General features: G+C 41.5%; 1 protein-coding gene across 2 annotated transcripts; it reads left to right on the top strand.

Moving 5' to 3' along the window:
- Positions 1-1,408: 1,408 nt before the first annotated feature.
- On the top strand, positions 1,409-17,589 carry spic (Spi-C transcription factor (Spi-1/PU.1 related)). Of its 2 annotated transcripts, none has more exons than XM_061911940.1 (5): positions 1,409-1,564; positions 1,646-1,733; positions 5,312-5,442; positions 11,575-11,692; positions 14,021-17,589. In XM_061911940.1, exons 1-5 carry the CDS (start codon positions 1,514-1,516, stop codon positions 14,449-14,451), a joined length of 819 nt encoding a protein of 272 aa, XP_061767924.1. In that variant the 5' UTR covers positions 1,409-1,513; the 3' UTR covers positions 14,452-17,589. The 2 variants fall into 2 exon arrangements, with proteins under 2 accessions (XP_061767924.1, XP_061767923.1); XM_061911939.1 differs by having other exon boundaries at positions 11,572-11,692.
- The last annotated feature ends 703 nt before the right edge of the window (positions 17,590-18,292 follow it).

Genomic DNA, 18,292 nt, shown 5'->3' with positions numbered 1-18,292 from the left:
AGAAAAAGAGTGCAGGTACTTTCCTGGCCCGCCTGCAGTCCAGACCTGTCTCTCATTGAAAATGTGTGGCGCATTATGAAGCGTAAAATACAATAGCGGAGACCCCGGACTATTGAACGACTGAAGCTCTACATAAAACAAGAATTAGAAACAATTCCACTTTCTAAGCTTCAACAATTAATTTCCTCAGTTCCCAAACATTTATTGAGTGTTGGTAAAAGAAAAGGTGATGTAACACAGTGGTGAACATGCCCTTTCCCAACTACTTTGGCATGTGTTGCAGCCATGAAATTCTAAATTAATAATTATTTGCAAAAGAAAATAAAGTCTATGAGTTTGAACATCAAATATCTTGTCTTTGTAGTGCATTCAATTGAATATGGGTTGAAAAGAATTTGCATATCATTGTATTCCGTTTATATCTAACACAATTTCCCAACTCATATGGTAACGGGGTTTGTAGTTTATTAATAATCATTGTTGCTTAAGCTCTATTTTTGTGCTATTTTAAAATAGCATATATTTACTTTAGATGTGTCTGTATTTCTTATTCTCTATTGTAATTTGTATATAATTGTACTTGCTTCTGCTAATTTTGAAATAGTTTAAAATAATATATATTTATTTTAGATTTAATTTTTTTTTTTAAGATAGTATTATAATAACAATAGTTATTGCTTGTACTGTATTGTTGAGCTATTTTAAATGTATATATATATTTTTTAGCTATGTCTGTATTTTTTCCTTTTTATACATAGTAAATAATCATTCTTGCTTGAATTGTATTGTGTTTTTTTAAATTCATACTGTATATATGTATTAAAAATATGTAGATGTATTTTCCTTCCTAAATGCAGTTTATTGAACAGTCATTCTCGCTTATACTGTTTTTTTGGTTTATTTTTAATAGTATACATTAATTTTGGATACGGTATGTTAGTATTTTTTCCTTTTTAAATGTAGTTTAATTTATGAATAATTATTTGTCATGCTATTTTTAAATAATAAGTATTTATACAGTATGTGTGTATTTTTTCCTTTTTAAATGTATTTGAATGAATAATACCTTTGTTCTCCACCTGTTCTGTTGTGGTTTTTATCATGCAAATTTCCAACAGTTTACTTTTCCACCAGAAAACTGCAGCCAAAGACCTACAAAAAAATCTGCAGGCTCAGATTCCACATACAGTACAGTTTTTTCCTGCCTGTGTGTGTGTGTGTGTGTGTGTGTGTTTATGTGTTTGTTTGTGTATATGTGTGTGTGTGCGTGTGTGTGGTTCTTTTCTAGTTGGTAGATCTACACCATGCAAGCAATGATTTGATATCTATTAGATCTGTGCCACTACCATAAAAAAGAGAAGTGTACGGCAGAATTACCTTATGACGTTAACACATTTAAATTGACCGGCCTCTGCCTATTTATTTGCGGGAGAATGGACAGGTAGTGGAATATTTTGTGCGGTACATACCTGTAGAAAGATCGATCGCCCACAAGCTGCGGTAACGTCCACCGATGAGGGCAGAAACCTCCTCACTTGAGGGCCACGCTCTGTCCTACAAGATGGTGAGTTGTTGCCATTAGTAACTTTGTGAGAGACAAAATTATCCGGTTTGTGAATCAGGACACTGATTGTTTCAATTGCAGAACTGCTTGGAAAACGACATCAATCAACACTTCCAGGACGCCATCGACGTCCTTCAGCAGCATTCCAATATGCCCTACTATGACTCAGGTACACTGCAAAAAAAGATCTAGTTTTACAGTAAAATACAGGCACAGGCCTTGGATTTTAACTTTTTAAGGTCAAGGCATGTGTTGCTTTAAAGGAGGGCTCATATTTTAGGACCCCAAGGCAAGTTACGTGGACCCTGACTTAAACAAGTTGAAAAAATTATTCTGGTGTTACCATTTAGTGGTCAATTGTACGGAATATGTACTGTACTGTGCAATCTACTAATAAAAGTTTCAATCAATCAATCAATCAGAACGGCACCAAGGCAAACATTATTTTCTTTCGAGGCAGTAAAAACAACAACAGTAGATTTTACAGCAAAAAACTGGGAGCTCAGTCGCCAGAGTTTTACCGTATAAAATAAAAGCAGCACCGTTTTTAATTAGATGCAAGATGGCGCTGCTCTGTTCGGCTGCCTCTCCACGCTCTCGTCATAAGATTTGCGTATTTTGGTTAATGCTTTGTATACTGTATATACTGTTATACTATTTGATCTTGCACTGGTACTGTATTTGACTACTATACTTCTACTTGTACGGATACCTCTACCCTAACTACTGTAACTTATTGTGCAACTTATTGTCCTAATGTACATCACAATTATTATTAAAAATACAATTAGTATTTTTGGTATTTAGTGTAGTAGATTCTGCAACTAGTGTTTGGATCCCACTGTACGCAATATCTGAAGAGCATGGAAAAAAGCATTTCACCGTGGTGTACTCTGTATGTGACGAATGAAACTTGAAACCTAATTTACAGTTTTACACTGTAAAAACAACAGCAAGATACTTTACGGTAAAAAAAAACAACTGGGAACTCAGTGGCCAGAATTTGACCATGAATATCAAAGTGGTACAATTTCTTTCCGTTTAGAGTTATGCACTGTAAAAAAAAAAAAAAAAAAAGAATATTTTACAGTAAAAAAATTGTAGCTCAGTCGCCAGAATTTTACAGTATGAAATAAAAGTAGTACTGTTTTTAATTTACAGTGATTCACTGTAAAACAAAATATTTAGATTTTGCTGTAAAAAAAAAAAAAAGGCAGCTCAGTCCCCAGAATTTTAACAGTATTGCACAGTAAAACAGTGACCGTATCCTTTACAAAAGAAGAGAATGGAGCTCATTTGCCAGATATTTACCATAAAGTACCAACCACAATAAATCTAATGGGAGTATGTTGGTGACAGGGATGCCGCTTATTTTTTTATTATTATTTTTACCGTACAATCTACGATCGTTGATTTTACAGAGCAATACTGCAAATGGAAAAACAGTACCACTGTTATTTTCATGGGCTTCACGGTGGAAGATGGGTTAGTGCGTCTGCCTCACAATACGAAGGTCCTGCAGTCCTGGGTTCAAATCCAGGCTCGGGATCTTTCTGTGTGGAGTTTGCATGTTCTCCCCGTGACTGCGTGGGTTCCCTCCGGGTACTCCGGCTTCCTCCCACTTCCAAAGACATGCACCTGGGGATAGGTTGATTGGCAACACTAAATTGGCCCTAGTGTGTGAATGTTGTCTGTCTATCTGTGTTGGCCCTGCAATGAGGTGGCGACTTGTCCAGAGTGTACCCCGCCTTCCGCCCGATTGTAGCTGAGATAGGCGCCAGCGCCCCCCGCGACCCCAAAATGGAATAAGCGGTAGAAAATGGATGGATGGAATGTTATTTTCATGTTCAAAATCTGGGGACTGAGCTGCCTGTTTTTTACAATGATGTCAACAGATTTTTGGGGGGAAACATTTAAGTCAGGCAACCCAAAGTGTTGAAAGAGCCATATTGGACCAAAAGTACAAATATGCCTGGAGCCGCAAAACAAAGGGCGGAAAGGGAAATAAAGCGGTTTGTCTCCTTCGATACCCACTGGCACCCGACTAATACTAATTATGTTCATCTTTACTCCTTCTGTAAATATCATATCCATCCATCCATCCATCATCTTCCGCTCATCCGAGGTCGGGTCGCGGGGGCAGCAGCCTAAGCAGGGAAGCCCAGACTTCCCTATCTCCAGCCACTTCGTCTAGCTCTTCCCGGGGGATCCCGAGGCGTTCCCAGGCCAGCCGGGAGACATAGTCTTCCCAACGTGTCCTGGGTCTTCCCCGTGGCCTCCTACCAGCTGGACGTGCCCTAAACACATCCCTAGGGAGGCGTTCGGGTGGCATCCTGACCAGATGCCCGAACCACCTCATCTGGCTCCTCTCGATGTGAAGGAGCAGCGGCTTTACTTTGAGTTCCTCCCGGATGGCAGAGCTTCTCACCCTATCTCTAAGGGAGAGCCCCGCCACCCGGCGGAGGAAACTCATTTCGGCCGCTTGTACCCGTGATCTTATCCTTTCGGTCATGACCCAAAGCTCATGACCATAGGTGGGGATGGGAACGTAGATCGACCGGTAAATTGAGAGCTTTGCCTTCCGGCTCAGCTCCTTCTTCACCACAACGGATCGATACAACGTCCGCATTACTGAAGACGCCGCACCGATCCGCCTGTCGATCTCACGATCCACTCTTCCCCCACTCGTGAACAAGACTCCTAGGTACTTGAACTTAAATATCATATTTGCCATTAAAATGGTGGTTTCAAATCTGTTTTCCAAGAGTGACCTGGCCAAGAGGGGGCAAAATAAAAGTGGCACCAGCGCCCCCCGCGACCCCAAAGGGAATAAGCGGTGGAAAATGGGGCGGCATAGCTCGGTTGGTAGAGCGGCCGTGCCAGCAACTTGAGGGTTGCAGGTTCGATTCCCGCTTCCGCCATCCTAGTCACTGCCGTTGTGTCCTTGGGCAAGACACTTTACCCACCTGCTCCCAGTGCCACCCACACTTGTTTAAATGTAACTTGGATATTGGGTTTCACTATGTAAAGCGCTTTGAGTCACTAGAGAAAAGCGCTATATAAATATAGTTCACTTCACTTCATTTAAAGCCATATTAGATACAGATAGTGTGTCATAAGATATAAATTGAATCATGAGGACTTTAAGGAAACTAAATGAGCTCAAATATAGCTACAAATGAGCAATATTTACATATAGCTAGCCTAAATAGCATGTTAGCCTCGGTTAGCTTGCAGTCATGCAGTGAACAAATATGTCTGATTAGCACGCTCCACACAAGTCAATAACATCAACAAAACTCACCTTTGTGCATTCATGCGCAACGTTATACGTTTGGTGGACAAAATGAGACAGAAAAAGAAGTGGCATAAATCACGTCTTAGAAAGTTGGAGAAAGCTATGCATGTAAACAAACTAGGGTGAGTTCAGGGACCGCCAAAATCAGTAGGACAAAACGGCGCTCGCCAAATACTCGAATCAATGAAGCATGTTTAATATAAACAGTGTGCATCATAGCAATTAGGGAGATTTGTGTCATGTTCCTCCTCCTACAGAAACATAATTAATACAAAAACTTTTTTTTTTTCCCCCATCATTTCCATTTTTCGTATATTTTTGAAAAAGCTCCAGAAGGCCACTAGGGCGGCGCTAAAGAGCCGCATGCGGCTCCAGAGCCGTGGGTTGCCGACCCCTGATTTAAGTGAAACACTTGTGTGAATGAGTATGTGAGTATGGTTTCTTCTCAGAGTATGCATACTACGAGACTTTGGCTCCCCAGCAGCCGTCCCTGCAGTGCCAGATCTCCTACTGCCTGGTCACCCCCCACCCTGAGGTCCCAGCACCCATATATGACTGGAGTGACACCGGCCTGCAAGCGGTGAGTCAATGACGATAATATATACAGTCATGGTTAAAAGTTTACATACACTTGTAAAGAACATCATTTCATGGCTGTCTTGAGTTTCCAATTCTTTCTACATCTGTTATTTTTTTGTGATAGAGAGACTGAGGTCAACACAGCAATATACCGATCAGGATTGTTATTGATGATAAACCAATAGAATATGTTCAACAAAATTCATTCTTAGGAGTGGTAATAGATGAAAATATCTCATGGAAGCCTCATGTAAGTTACTAGAGGACAAAAGTTGCGAAATGTGTTGGAAGGATCAATCAATCAATGTTTACTTATATAGCCCTAAATCACTAGTGTCTCAAAGGGCTGCACAAACCACTACGACATCCTCGGTAGGCCCACATAAGGGCAAGGAAAACTCACACCCAGTGGGACGTCGGTGACAATGATGACTATGAGAACATGATACTGTGAAAGATCAATCCATAATGGATCCAACACAGTCGCGAGAGTCCAGTCCAAAGCGGATCCAACACAGCAGCGAGAGTCCCGTTCACAGCGGAGCCAGCAGGAAACCATCCCAAGAGGAGGCTGATCAGCAGCGCAGAGATGTCCCCAGCCGATACACAGGCGAGCAGTACATGGCCACCGGATCGGACCGGACTCCCTCCACAAAGGAGATTGGGACATAGAAGAAAAAGAAAAGAAACGGCAGATCAACTGGTCTAAAAAGGGAGTCTATTTAAAGGCTAGAGTATACAAATGAGTTTTAAGGTGAGACTTAAATGCTTCTACTGAGGTGGCATCTCGAACTGTTACCGGGAGGGCATTCCAGAGTACTGGAGCCCGAAATGAAAAAGCTCTACAGCCCGCAGACTTTTTTTGGGCTTTGGGGATCACTAATAAGCCGGAGTCCTTTGAACGCAGATTTCTTGCCGGGATGAGGAGATCATGTCATTTATTGAACACCAATGCTCTGCTGTTTTTGTATCATTCATTTATCATGTCGTATTTGAACTATATTGTTGAAGTCTGGGGAAATTGTTATAAATCACATTACAGCTTTTAGTCCATGGGTGTCAAACTCTGGCCCGTGGGCCAAATTTGGCCCGCCATGTAATTTCATTTGGCCCTTGATGTAATATCAAATTAAGATAAGAGCTGGCCTCTGTAACACCGCATTCACAGCTGATACTCGTACTTGCTAACCCTCACGATTTTCCCGGGAGACTCCCGAAGTTCAGTGCTCGCTCCCAATCAAAAGGAACTGGGTTCAAATCCCAGTCAGATCAATCGGTAACTAGGAAAGCTTTTATATCATAGTTTACTGAGACAGGTTTTCAATTAAAAATTTCATTGGGGCCCGAAATTTCCCTTTAAGAAGACCAAGGATGGCTGAGTGGTCAAAACAGGTATCTCCTAATCAAAGAGGACTGGGTTTAAATCCTAGTCAGGTTGATCGGTAACGAGGAAAGATCCAGTGGGAGGAGTTAAAGTTCACCCGGTCAACAATATTGGAGGTGTGTCTTGAAGGCAGTGCCTTTAGCGTCCTCTACAGCCTACCGTCACGTCCGCTTTTCCGCCATACAAACAACGTGCCAGCACGGTTACATAATACATGCGGCTTTAACACACACAAGTGACTACAAGGCATACTTGGTCAACAGCCATACAGGTCACACTGAGGGTGGCCGTATAAACAACTTTAACACTGTTACAAATATGCGCCACATTGTGAACCCACACCAAACAAGAATGACTTACACATTTTGGGAGAACATCCGCACCGTAACAGAACAAAAACACAACAGAAGAAATACCCAGAAGCCCTTGCAGCACTAACTCTTCGAGGATGCTACAATATACACCCCCCCCCCCCAATTGTTATTTACATTTTATTTGATATGCCATTGATATTTTTTAATTATTATTATTATAATTTGAAACTCTATTTTGGTTGTCACAATAAAGTTATACAAGCCTTGCTTGTTCAATATTCAATGCAAAACTTGTTTGGGTCCCTATTAAAAGGTTAATTTGCTCAACCTTTGCCCGCGGCTTTGTTCAGTTTTAAATTTTGGCCTACTCTGTATTTGAGTTTGACACCCCTGCTTTAGTCACTCTGCAGAAAAAGGCCATTAGGATCATTCAAATCCACATTACACGGAGTTAAAGCAACTTAAACGGCACAAAGTAATCCACTTTAAAACGGCTCAAATTATGTTTAGAGCATCCCAAAACTCTCTACCATCCAATTTACAGAACCCAATCCAGGAGACAGATGCTCACCATAGTTAGTCCAAGAGGAAACAACGCATTATATTTGCCTGAATTTAGAACAACTTTAAAATCAATGTGCATTTCAGTGCGTGGAGTCACTCTGTGAACATTTTTTTTTATTCAAGTACCCTCTAATCAGAGCAAAGCATTTTTGGTTGAAAAAAAGAGTAAATGAAGTAAAATACAGCACTATGTCATCAGTTTCTGATTTATTAAATTGTATAACAGTGCAAAATATTGTTCATTTGTAGTGGTCTTTCTTGAAGTATTTGGAAAAAATATATAAAAATAACTAAAAACCTGTTGAAAAATAAACAAGTGATTCAATTATAAATAAAGATTTCTACACATAGAAGTAATCATCAACTTAATGTGCCCTCTTTGGGGATTGTAATAAAGATCCATCTGGATTCATGAACTTAATTCTAAATATTTTTTCACAAAAATATGAAATCTTTAACATCAATATTTATGGCACATGACCACAAAAAATCTAGCTGTCAACACTGAATATTGCATTGTTGCATTTCTTTTCACAGTTTATGAAATTACATTCATATTTTGTTGAAGTATTATTAATAAATATATTTATTAAGGATTTTTGAATTGTTGCTATTTTTAAAATATTTTTGAAAAATCTCACGTACCCCTTGGCATACCTTCAAGTACCCCCAGGGTTATGCGTACCCTGGGGGTACCAATGGTCTAGAGCAGGGGTCGGGAATCTATTTGGCTGAGAGAGCCAAGAAGCCAAATATTTTCAAATGTATTTCCGTAAGAGCCATGTAATATTTTTTTTAACACTAAACACAACTAAACACGTGCATTTTTAAGTAAGACCAACATTTGTAGAGTATAATAGGTCTCTTATTCTTTTTAATAACATTGTTATTCTGAAGCTAACTGTGGAGGGGGCGTGTCCTGTGGGCCTGCAGCGAAGCAGGGTGTTGCCAGGACCGGCCTCGAAATCAGCGACAGGTGCGTAGATGGCCCACCTGGGCCTTGTTATCTAATCATATGTCGCAATGTTATAAGCAGCAGCCAGGAGGAGAGACGGGGTTGGGGCTGGAGCCAGAGCACGAGCGAGAACGAAAGAGAAAAAGACAATTGTTGGAAAGCAACTGAGAGACTTATTGAATAATAAAACAATATTGTAACCCTGGAACAGGCTCTCATGTTGGTGCTTGGTGGTCTTAAGAACCCCCTGGAGGGCAAGACCCACACTAACCAATAATAAATAAATTACTTCTTACCATTAACGCAATTTCTTGAACATAAAAATGCATGAGAATGTTATTATTCATTACTTATCATGTTAAGCAATGTCAGCTCAGATTTATCAGAGAGCCAGATGCAGTCATCAAAAGAGCCACATCTGGCTCGCGAGCTATAGGTTCCCTACCCCTGGCCTAGAGGAAACAACAAATTATATTTTCCTAAATTTAGAACAACTTTAAAATCAATGTGCGTTTCAGTGTGTGGAGTCACTTAGTCAAACTTAGGGGGCGAGTTAAAAACGTGTTCTAACATGATTCAATTTAAAACACTGTTTAAGAAAGAAGTACTGATGAAGTACGAGGAGGAAAGAGAGTGATGGGAGAGAGGTGTATGGTCAGAGTGTGTGTGTGTGGGTGTGTGTGTGTGTGTGTGTGGTACTATTGTATTGTTAGTGTACAGGAGTTTTTCTTGTTTTTTTTTGTATGGTATTGTTCTTGCATTGTTTATGTTAAATGTGGAATGAGTGAGAGTTGTTGGGATATTATAAGCATCTGCTTCATCCAACCCCTTTTCCAGCCTCGCATTAATTTGTCTGCCAAAATGTAAAAAAAAAAAAAAAAAAGTCTGTTTTTGTACTGTGCAGCTTTGAAATAAATCCATCCATCCATCCATCATCTTCCGCTTATCCGAGGTCGGGTCGCGGGGGCAACAGCCTAAGCAGGGAAGCCCAGACTTCCCTCTCCCCAGCCACTTCGTCTAGCTCTTCCTGGGGGATCCCGAGGCGTTCCCAGGCCAGCCGGGAGACATAGTCTTCCCAACGTGTCCTGGGTCTTCCCCGTGGCCTCCTACCGGTTGGACGTGCCCTAAACACCTCCCTAGGGAGGCGTTCGGGTGGCATCCTGACCAGATGCCGGAACCACCTCATCTGGCTCCTCTCGATGTGGAGGAGCAGCGGCTTTACTTTGAGTTCCTCCTGGATGGCAGAGCTTCTCACCCTATCTCTAAGGGAGAGACCCAAACTCATTTGGGCCGCTTGTACCAGTGATCTTATCCTTTCGGTCATGACCCAAAGCTCATGACCATAGGTGAGGATGGGAACGTAGATCGACCGGTAAATTGAGAGCTTTGCCTTCCGGCTCAGCTCCTTCTTCACCACAACGGATCGGTACAACGTCCGCATTACTGAAGACGCCGCACCGATCCGCCTGTCGATCTCACGATCCACTCTTCTCTCACTCGTGAACAAGACTCCTAGGTACTTGAACTCCTCCACTTGGGGCAGGGTCTCCTCCCCAACCCGGAGATGGCACTCCACCCTTTTCCGGGCGAGAACCATGGACTCGGACTTGGAGGTGCTGATTCTCATTCCGGTCGCTTCACACTCGGCTGCGAACCGATCCAGCGAGAGCTGAAGATCCCGATCAGATAAAGCCATCAGGACTACATCATCTGCAAAAAGCAGAGACCTAATCCTGCGGTCACCAAACCGGAACCCCTCAACGCCTTGACTGCGCCTAGAAATTCTGTCCATAAAAGTTATGAACAGAATCGGTGACAAAGGGCAGCCTTGGCGGAGTCCAACCCTCACTGGAAATGTGTTCGACTTACTGCCGGCAATGCGGACCAAGCTCTGGTTTGAAATAAATACTTTAATTTAATTCAATTGGAGCACATATTTGTTTGTCACCAAAAAACATTCATGAAGTTTCGTTCTTTTATGAATTTATTTTGGGTCTACTGAAAATGAGACCAAATCTGCGGGGTCAAAAGTATACATACAGCAATTAATTAATATTTGCTTACATGTCCCTTGGCAAGTTTCATTGCAATAAGGCGCTTTTGGTAGCCATCCACAAGTTTCTGGCAAGAATTTTCGACCACTCCTCTTGATAAAATTGGTGCAGTTCAGCTCAATTTGTTTGTTTTCTGACATGGACTTGTTTCTTCAGCATTGTCCACACGTTTAAGTCAGGAGTCATACCAAAGACTATAAAAACGGGACCCAGTACCTCCCTGCTTGGCACTCAGCATTAAGGGTTGGAATTGGGAGTTAAAAAACCATAAAAATGATTCCCGGGCGCGGCACTGCTGCTGCCCACTGCTCCCCTCACCTCCCAGGAGGTGATCAAGGGTGATGGGTCAAATGCAGAGAATAATTTCGCCACACCTCGTGTGTGTGTGAGACAATCATTGGTACTTTAACTTTAACTTTTGGAAAGCCATTCCAAAATGTTTATTCTAACCTGATTTAGCCATTCCTTTACCACTTTTTACATGTGTTTGGTGTCATTGTCCTGTCGGAACACCCAACTGCGCCCAACAGCCAGTCCCCGGACTGATGATTTTAGGTTGTCCTGAAGAATTTGGAGGTAAACCTCATTTTCATTGTCCCATTTAAAGCACCAGTTCCATTGGCAGCAAAACAGGCCCAACGTATATTACTACCACCACCATGCTTGACGGTAGGAATAGTGTTCCTGGGATTAAAGGCCTCACCTTTTCTCCTCCAAACATATTGCTCGGTATTGTGGCCAAACAGCTCAATTTTTGATTCATCCAACCACAGAACTTTCCTCTAGAAGGTCTTATTTTTGTCCATGTGATGTCAATATGGTGAAATATGGTGCTGACTAGAATGATTTACTTTTGCAGCAGCAGCAGCAGCAGCAGCAGACGTGGTCTCAGATGATCCCTGAAGCCTCCTTAGGGGACTCGGTGCAAACTGAACCTGCTCACGTCTACTCCCAACTTCCGTCGCAAAGGAATAACAAAGGTACTGGGCTGAAAGGCATGAAACATCTTAGGAAACCAACTCTAGCTAAACTATAGTTATTTTGGAGCTATGCTTCTGAATCAAGATCAGAGGTATTCCAGAAACAGGTTGGGGGGAACGTCTGAGTACGTAAACTCTGAAATAGGAGAAATTCAGGGTTTTGGTTCCACTAAAGACAGTTACAGTACGCCGGAAAGGATTCACAGTATTGCGCTTTTTACACATTTTGTTATGTTCCTCAAAATTCCACACAATACCCCATCATTGCAATGTGAAAATATATTTTGGGAGCTTTTTGCACATTTAGAAATTGTAGAATGTGTAGAATTTTGAGCACAAAAATTAATATAAGGCTATAACATAACAAAATGTGGAAAAAGTGAAGCACTGTGAATACTTTCCAGATACATTGTAAGTCAAATTCGGAGTCAGTTACCATGGTAACTTAATCTGTGAATCTAACTTGCTTGCTGGCACGTTTTCTTGAAGAAACTGTTTTTTCTTCATGATATGTGTGCTCATTTGCTGACCCGGCGGCAGAAAAACATAAAAAAAATTTCAGGGGTGCACCTGCCAAAAATTGATTACCACCTCGTGTTGAAGCTGCCCTGTTGGTACTCTTGGTTGCCAAAAAGGGATTCCAAGTAATATTTTGATATTGACACATCTTATCTGTAAATAAATTACTGGAATAACCTTAGGAGATGAACAGATGAGGTGTGTCAATATCAAAAAATGATTTTGAATCATTAAGATGTCGTTTGGGGTCGATTTCAGCTTAACAAAGGGTACTTTAACATGTAAACAGTACAGCATGTACTTTATTGTCATATATGTAACTCCATCCATAAATCCATTTTCTACCGCTTGTTCCTTTCGGGGTTGGGGGGTGCTGGAACCTATCTCAGCTGCATTCAGGTGAAAGGCGGGGTACACCCTGGACAAGTTGCCACCTCATCACAGGGCTAACACAGATAGACAGACAACATTCACACACTAGGGACAATTTAGTGTTGCCAATCAACCTATCCCCAGGTGCATGTTTTTGGAGGTGGGAGGAAGCCGGAGTACCCAGAGGGAACCCACGCATTCACGGGGAGAACATCCAAACTCCACACAGAAAGATCCCGAGCCCGGGATTGAACTCAGGACCTTCGTATTGTGAGGCACATGCACTAACCCCTCTGTAACTATCTTGGGGTAATCTAATATTGTATGCACTGATGCCAATATCAAAGTATTACATTGAATCACTTTGAAACGAAACGTAACCAATCATTTTCTGTCAGTTCGGTCCAATATTATTTGACTGTATTGCTTTCTAAAAAAGTTTTCCATCCATCCATCCATCCATCATCTTCCGCTTATCCGAGGTCGGGTCGCGGGGGCAGAAGCCTAAGCAGGGAAGCCCAGACTTCCCTATCTCCAGCCACTTCGTCTAGCTCTTCCCGGGGGATCCCGAGGCGTTCCCAGGCCAGCCGGGAGACATAGTCTTCCCAACGTGTCCTGGGTCTTCCCCGTGGCCTCCTACCAGCTGGACGTGCCCTAAACACCTCCCTAGGGAGGCGTTCGGGTGGCATCCTGACCAGATGCCCGAACCACCTCATCTGGCTCCTCTCGATGTGAAGGAGCAGCGGCTTTACTTTGAGTTCCTCCCGGATGGCAGAGCTTCTCACCCTATCTCTAAGGGAGAGCCCCGCCACCCGGCGGAGGAAACTCATTTTGGCCGCTTGTACCCGTGATCTTATCCTTTCGGTCATGACCCAAAGCTCATGACCATAGGTGAGGATGGGAACGTAGATCGACCGGTAAATTGAGAGCTTTGCCTTCCGGCTCAGCTCCTTCTTCACCACAACGGATCGATACAACGTCCGCATTACTGAAGACGCCGCACCGATCCGCCTGTCAATCTCACGATCCACTCTTCCCCCACTCGTGAACAAGACTCCTAGGTACTTGAACTCCTCCACTTGGGGCAGGGTCTCCTCCCCAACCCGGAGATGGCACTCCACCCTTTCCCGGGCGGAAAAAGTTTTCATACTTCATAAAGACGTGTTCATAAACACGCATCAAGACCTTTAGTTCCAACTGGGTTAAGAAAGACGGCCTTTTCTGTCCCCAGTTAACTCAGAGTCAACAAACTCGGGATTGATTGAACTAAGTCAGATTAGCTGTTTTGCAACCCAACATTAAGAGTTTCCCATCTTCGGGTAAAGAAGCCCAAAGTTCAGGTTTAGACTCGGAGTTTGTGGAAGCCCGTACCTGGAATACGTCCCCATGTCTTTAGTCTATGTGACTGTTCCGCCTCTAACGCAGGATTATGCTCAGGTCGCAAGAAGCTCCGACTGTACGAGTACCTCCACGAGGCCCTCAACGATCCCGACATGGGCGACTCCATCCAGTGGAGCGACAGCACCAGCGGAACCTTCCACTTCATCTCCAAGAACAAAGAAAGGCTGGCCGTGTCCTGGGGCCAACGCAAGGGCAACCGCAAGGCCATGACCTATCAGAAGATGGCGCGGGCCCTGCGCAATTACAGGCACACGGGTGAGATCATCAAGGTCCGCCGCAAGCTCACCTACCAGTTCAACCCGGACATCCTGCACCGGCTGGGCTCTGGACAGGCGCACAGGACCCGGCAGCCGAGCCCGGCCAGACGAAGCTACTGTGGCTCTGCGGCGCCGGACTGGCAGAACTGGTACGCGCCATACCAGGTGCAGGACTACGAGCAGGCCACAAGCTTCAACTCGCATTGCTGAAAGACTTTTCAGTCGATACATTTCACCAACAAGATTAGTGAAAAATAAATGTGAAATATATATATTTTTTGAAGCAAAGTGTCATGCAAATGGATCAGACTGCACTTTAAGTAGAAATAACTGCAAATAACAACAAAAATGACATTAAACACTAGAAACAGGCTTTTGCCTGTTTGCTCAAATTGGATTTGAAATTATTTAAATCCTTCAAAAATTGTAAAATTTTGTGGACGTATTCATCCAACTTTTGCGCTCTTAATACGCCGATGATATTGGAGCCTTGAGAATTGGCTGATTCCAATATTTAACCAATACAAAATACCCTATTATTTTGCAGTGTTGAATGTTAGAAAAGGTTTGATTAAGTGAAATTAGTAATTTAGAGAACAAGAGTTGGTAAGAAAAATGCTAATCTATCGTACTTTCCGGACCATAGGGCGCACTGCTGATGAATGGTCTATTTTCGATCTTTTTTCATATATAAGGCGCACCGGATTATAAGCCTTTGTAAGCCTTTGTAGTCCTTTGTCGCCACAGACTACAAAGGCGGACTCGCGCAATATTTCAAGATTTATGCAGATCCCAAATACAGATCAGCATTTACCAGAAGGTAAGAAAATGGTTTGTGCAGCCCTTTGAGACACTAGTGATTTAGGGCTGTATAAGTAAACATTGATTGATTGATTGAAGAAAATAACTTTTGCAGAATTTTGCGGAAAAAAAACACCAGATAATATGTCTTACCTTATACACACACCATAATAATACTCGTGTGTTTAATGGGCCAACAATCCATCAAGAGGTGCGGCTTCATAGCTTACCAAAGTCTTACTAAAATATTTTGATAGATTTTTGAGCACCGTGCGTAATGTTCTATATTTTCAATGGAACGTATAAAATGTTGGTGTTGTTTACTTGAGTCATACTGCCATCATAGTGAAGTCTACATGTATATATTATGTTTGACTGCCATCTACTGGTCACACTTATCATTACACCATAAAATTGCTTCAAGGTCGGTAAGCACAACCAGAATTATTCAATACATTAGGTGCACTGTCGAGTTTTTAGGAAAAAAAGGATTTTAAGTGTGCCTTATCGTCAGGAAAATACAATATTTATCATTAACCGTCTGGAATGGACTTATGTTGTCTTTAAGTTAAAGTGGAGTCGTAATTTGTTTTGGCGACACCTAGTGGCCACAATAATTCATGACGTTAACCTCATGAAAACGCAGTAAATTGAATGATGCAAACACAATTGTTACTGAATACTTTCTAATGTCTATTAAGAATAAGTATCTTACTCATGATTTGAGTCAGAATCAACTTTCTCAATATGTTATTTAGTATGTCAATAATTAGGTGTCCTGATACAACATTTTCACTTCCGATATAATACCGATATTAACTTGAGTATTGTATATTAATCTAATATGATATTAGCACAAACCATAGAACGGAACATGCGAAACAATTGTAGTTATGAAAAACACTAACATTATGACAGATTTATGTTTCGGAAACGGAGCGTTTTTTGTTTTGTTTTTTGGCGACGTCTAGTAAAGTTAGTTAAGTTAAACAGTGAGTTGAATGATGCAGACACGTTTGTTACTGAATACTTTCTGATATACTGCCTTGGAGACTTTGTATGTGTAAGTAATTTGCAACTATGATAATTTGATACTTGTTTATATTGACAAATGTGCTGTTTTAGACTGCAATATTGATCAATGAAGGACACTTATTACATATTACATATTATATATATATATTACAAAAAAAGTCTGCGGGCTGTAGAGCTTTTTCCGTTCGGGCTCCAGTACTCTGGAATGCCCTCCCGGTAACAGTTCGAGATGCCACCTCAGTAGAAGCATTTAAGTCTCACTTTAAAACTCATTTGTATGCTCTAGCCTTTAAATAGACTCCCTTTTTAGACCAGTTGATCTGCCGTTTCTTTTCTTTTTCTTCTATGACCCACTCTCCTTTGTGGAGGGAGTCCGGTCCGATCCGGTGGCCATGTACTGCTCGCCTGTGTATCGGCTGGGGACATCTCTGCGCTGCTGGTCCGCCTACGCTTGGGATGGTTTCCTGCTGGCTCCGCTGTGAACGGGACTCTCGCTGCTGTGTTGGATCCGCTTTGGACTGGACTCTCGCGACTGTGTTGGATCCATTATGGATTGATCTTTCACAGTATCATGTTCTCATAGTCATCATTGTCACCGATGTCCCACTGGGTGTGAGTTTTCCTTGCCCTTATGTGGGCCTACCGAGGATGTCGTAGTGGTTTGTGCAGCCCTTTGAGACACTAGTGATTTAGGGCTATATAAGTAAACATTGATTGATTGATTGATTGATATGTCTAGCTTGTGTGCTATTATGTGCTCAGCTCTTGTGTAGCCGCTGGCTTCTAGTAACTTATAGTCTGCCATATTTACATTTTGTAAATGACTTCACTAAAATAGAAGAAGAAAACAACAACAACAACCTTGTGTGCTTATTGGAAGATATTTAGATGTTAACTGACTGTCCAGCTTTCCACAAGTAAACATTCTGCAGGACTGCTTGTATCAGAGCTGATATTAGTCATCTTACATAAAAGCTGATATCATCCGATCCTTTTTTTTTTTTTTTTTATGATATCAGAACAATATCAATATCGGATCTGAACACCCCTACATATTTATGTTACTTTTTTCAGAACTGTACTTTAAGTTTATTTAAAAAAAAAAAAAAAAAAAAAAAGAATATATAAGAAGCAGCTGATATTCACACTTTAGTCATGTCCCTGGGTTGTTACTCAGCCCTGTTACCATAACACATTTAATCAACACTTCACATGGTCCACAGGAAGTTGTATCATTCAGAATCCGAAGGTAAGTTCACTGCTTATTTTTTTTTTTGCATATTTCAATGACTGAAGGTTAACATCTCAACACAGTGTTGTTACCTGATATGTTTTTCTAATGTTATCTGTTTATGTTTCGTGCCAACAATCCTTTAGCATAATGAGTATATATCATGGATCGTCTAAAAACTCATTCCTGTCACTTTCAGTTCTGTTACTCAAATGAATCATCTTCGTCATAAGGATTCTTGTACAAAAATGAAATAAAAATGCCTGAGATGGGCTAATATGCATTTTGAGTGGTTCAATATGGGTTTTATCAGATTTTTAGAAAAGACAGAAATATGAGTTTATTTCGAGAGATTGATGACAAGAAAATGTATGGACTAAATAAATATATTAAATATATATAATATAAATAATTATTTAAATCTCTCATTAATTAAATATATGGGACAACATTAAATAAATAGATGTATCTTGAAATATTTTTTTAATTCATTAAATAAATACATTGTTAAATAATTACTTAAATGTTTCATCAATTATTTATATTGAGGGTCATGTAACAATTTTGGGGGGGGGGGGGGGGCGTGGACAGCGTGACGCGCATGGGAGAGTATTAGTGCCAGCAACTTGAGGGTTCCTGGTTAGATCCCCGCCTACTACCGACCTCGTCATGTCCTTTGTGTCCTTGAGCAAGACACTTCACCCTTGCTCCTGATGGGTCGTGGTTAGGGCCTCGCATGGCAGCTCCCTCCATCAGTGTGTGAATGTGTGTGTGAATGGGTGAATGTGGAAATAATGTCAAAGCGCTTTGAGTACCTTGAAGCTAGAAAAGCGCTATACAAGTGTATTACCATTTACCATTTGTCATGTATGTGAAATGATTGTTATACTTTTTTAATTAAACGTAAGTAATTTGATGCAGGTTTACGAGTGGAGGAGTTCAAGTACCTTGGAGTCTTGTTCACGAGTGAGGGACGAGTGGATC

Source organism: Nerophis ophidion, linkage group LG10, assembly GCF_033978795.1.
Source record: "Nerophis ophidion isolate RoL-2023_Sa linkage group LG10, RoL_Noph_v1.0, whole genome shotgun sequence".
Classification (NCBI taxonomy): domain Eukaryota; kingdom Metazoa; phylum Chordata; class Actinopteri; order Syngnathiformes; family Syngnathidae; genus Nerophis; species Nerophis ophidion.
Note: the sequence above shows the minus strand (reverse complement) of the source record. Positions and strands in the feature narration are given on the sequence as shown.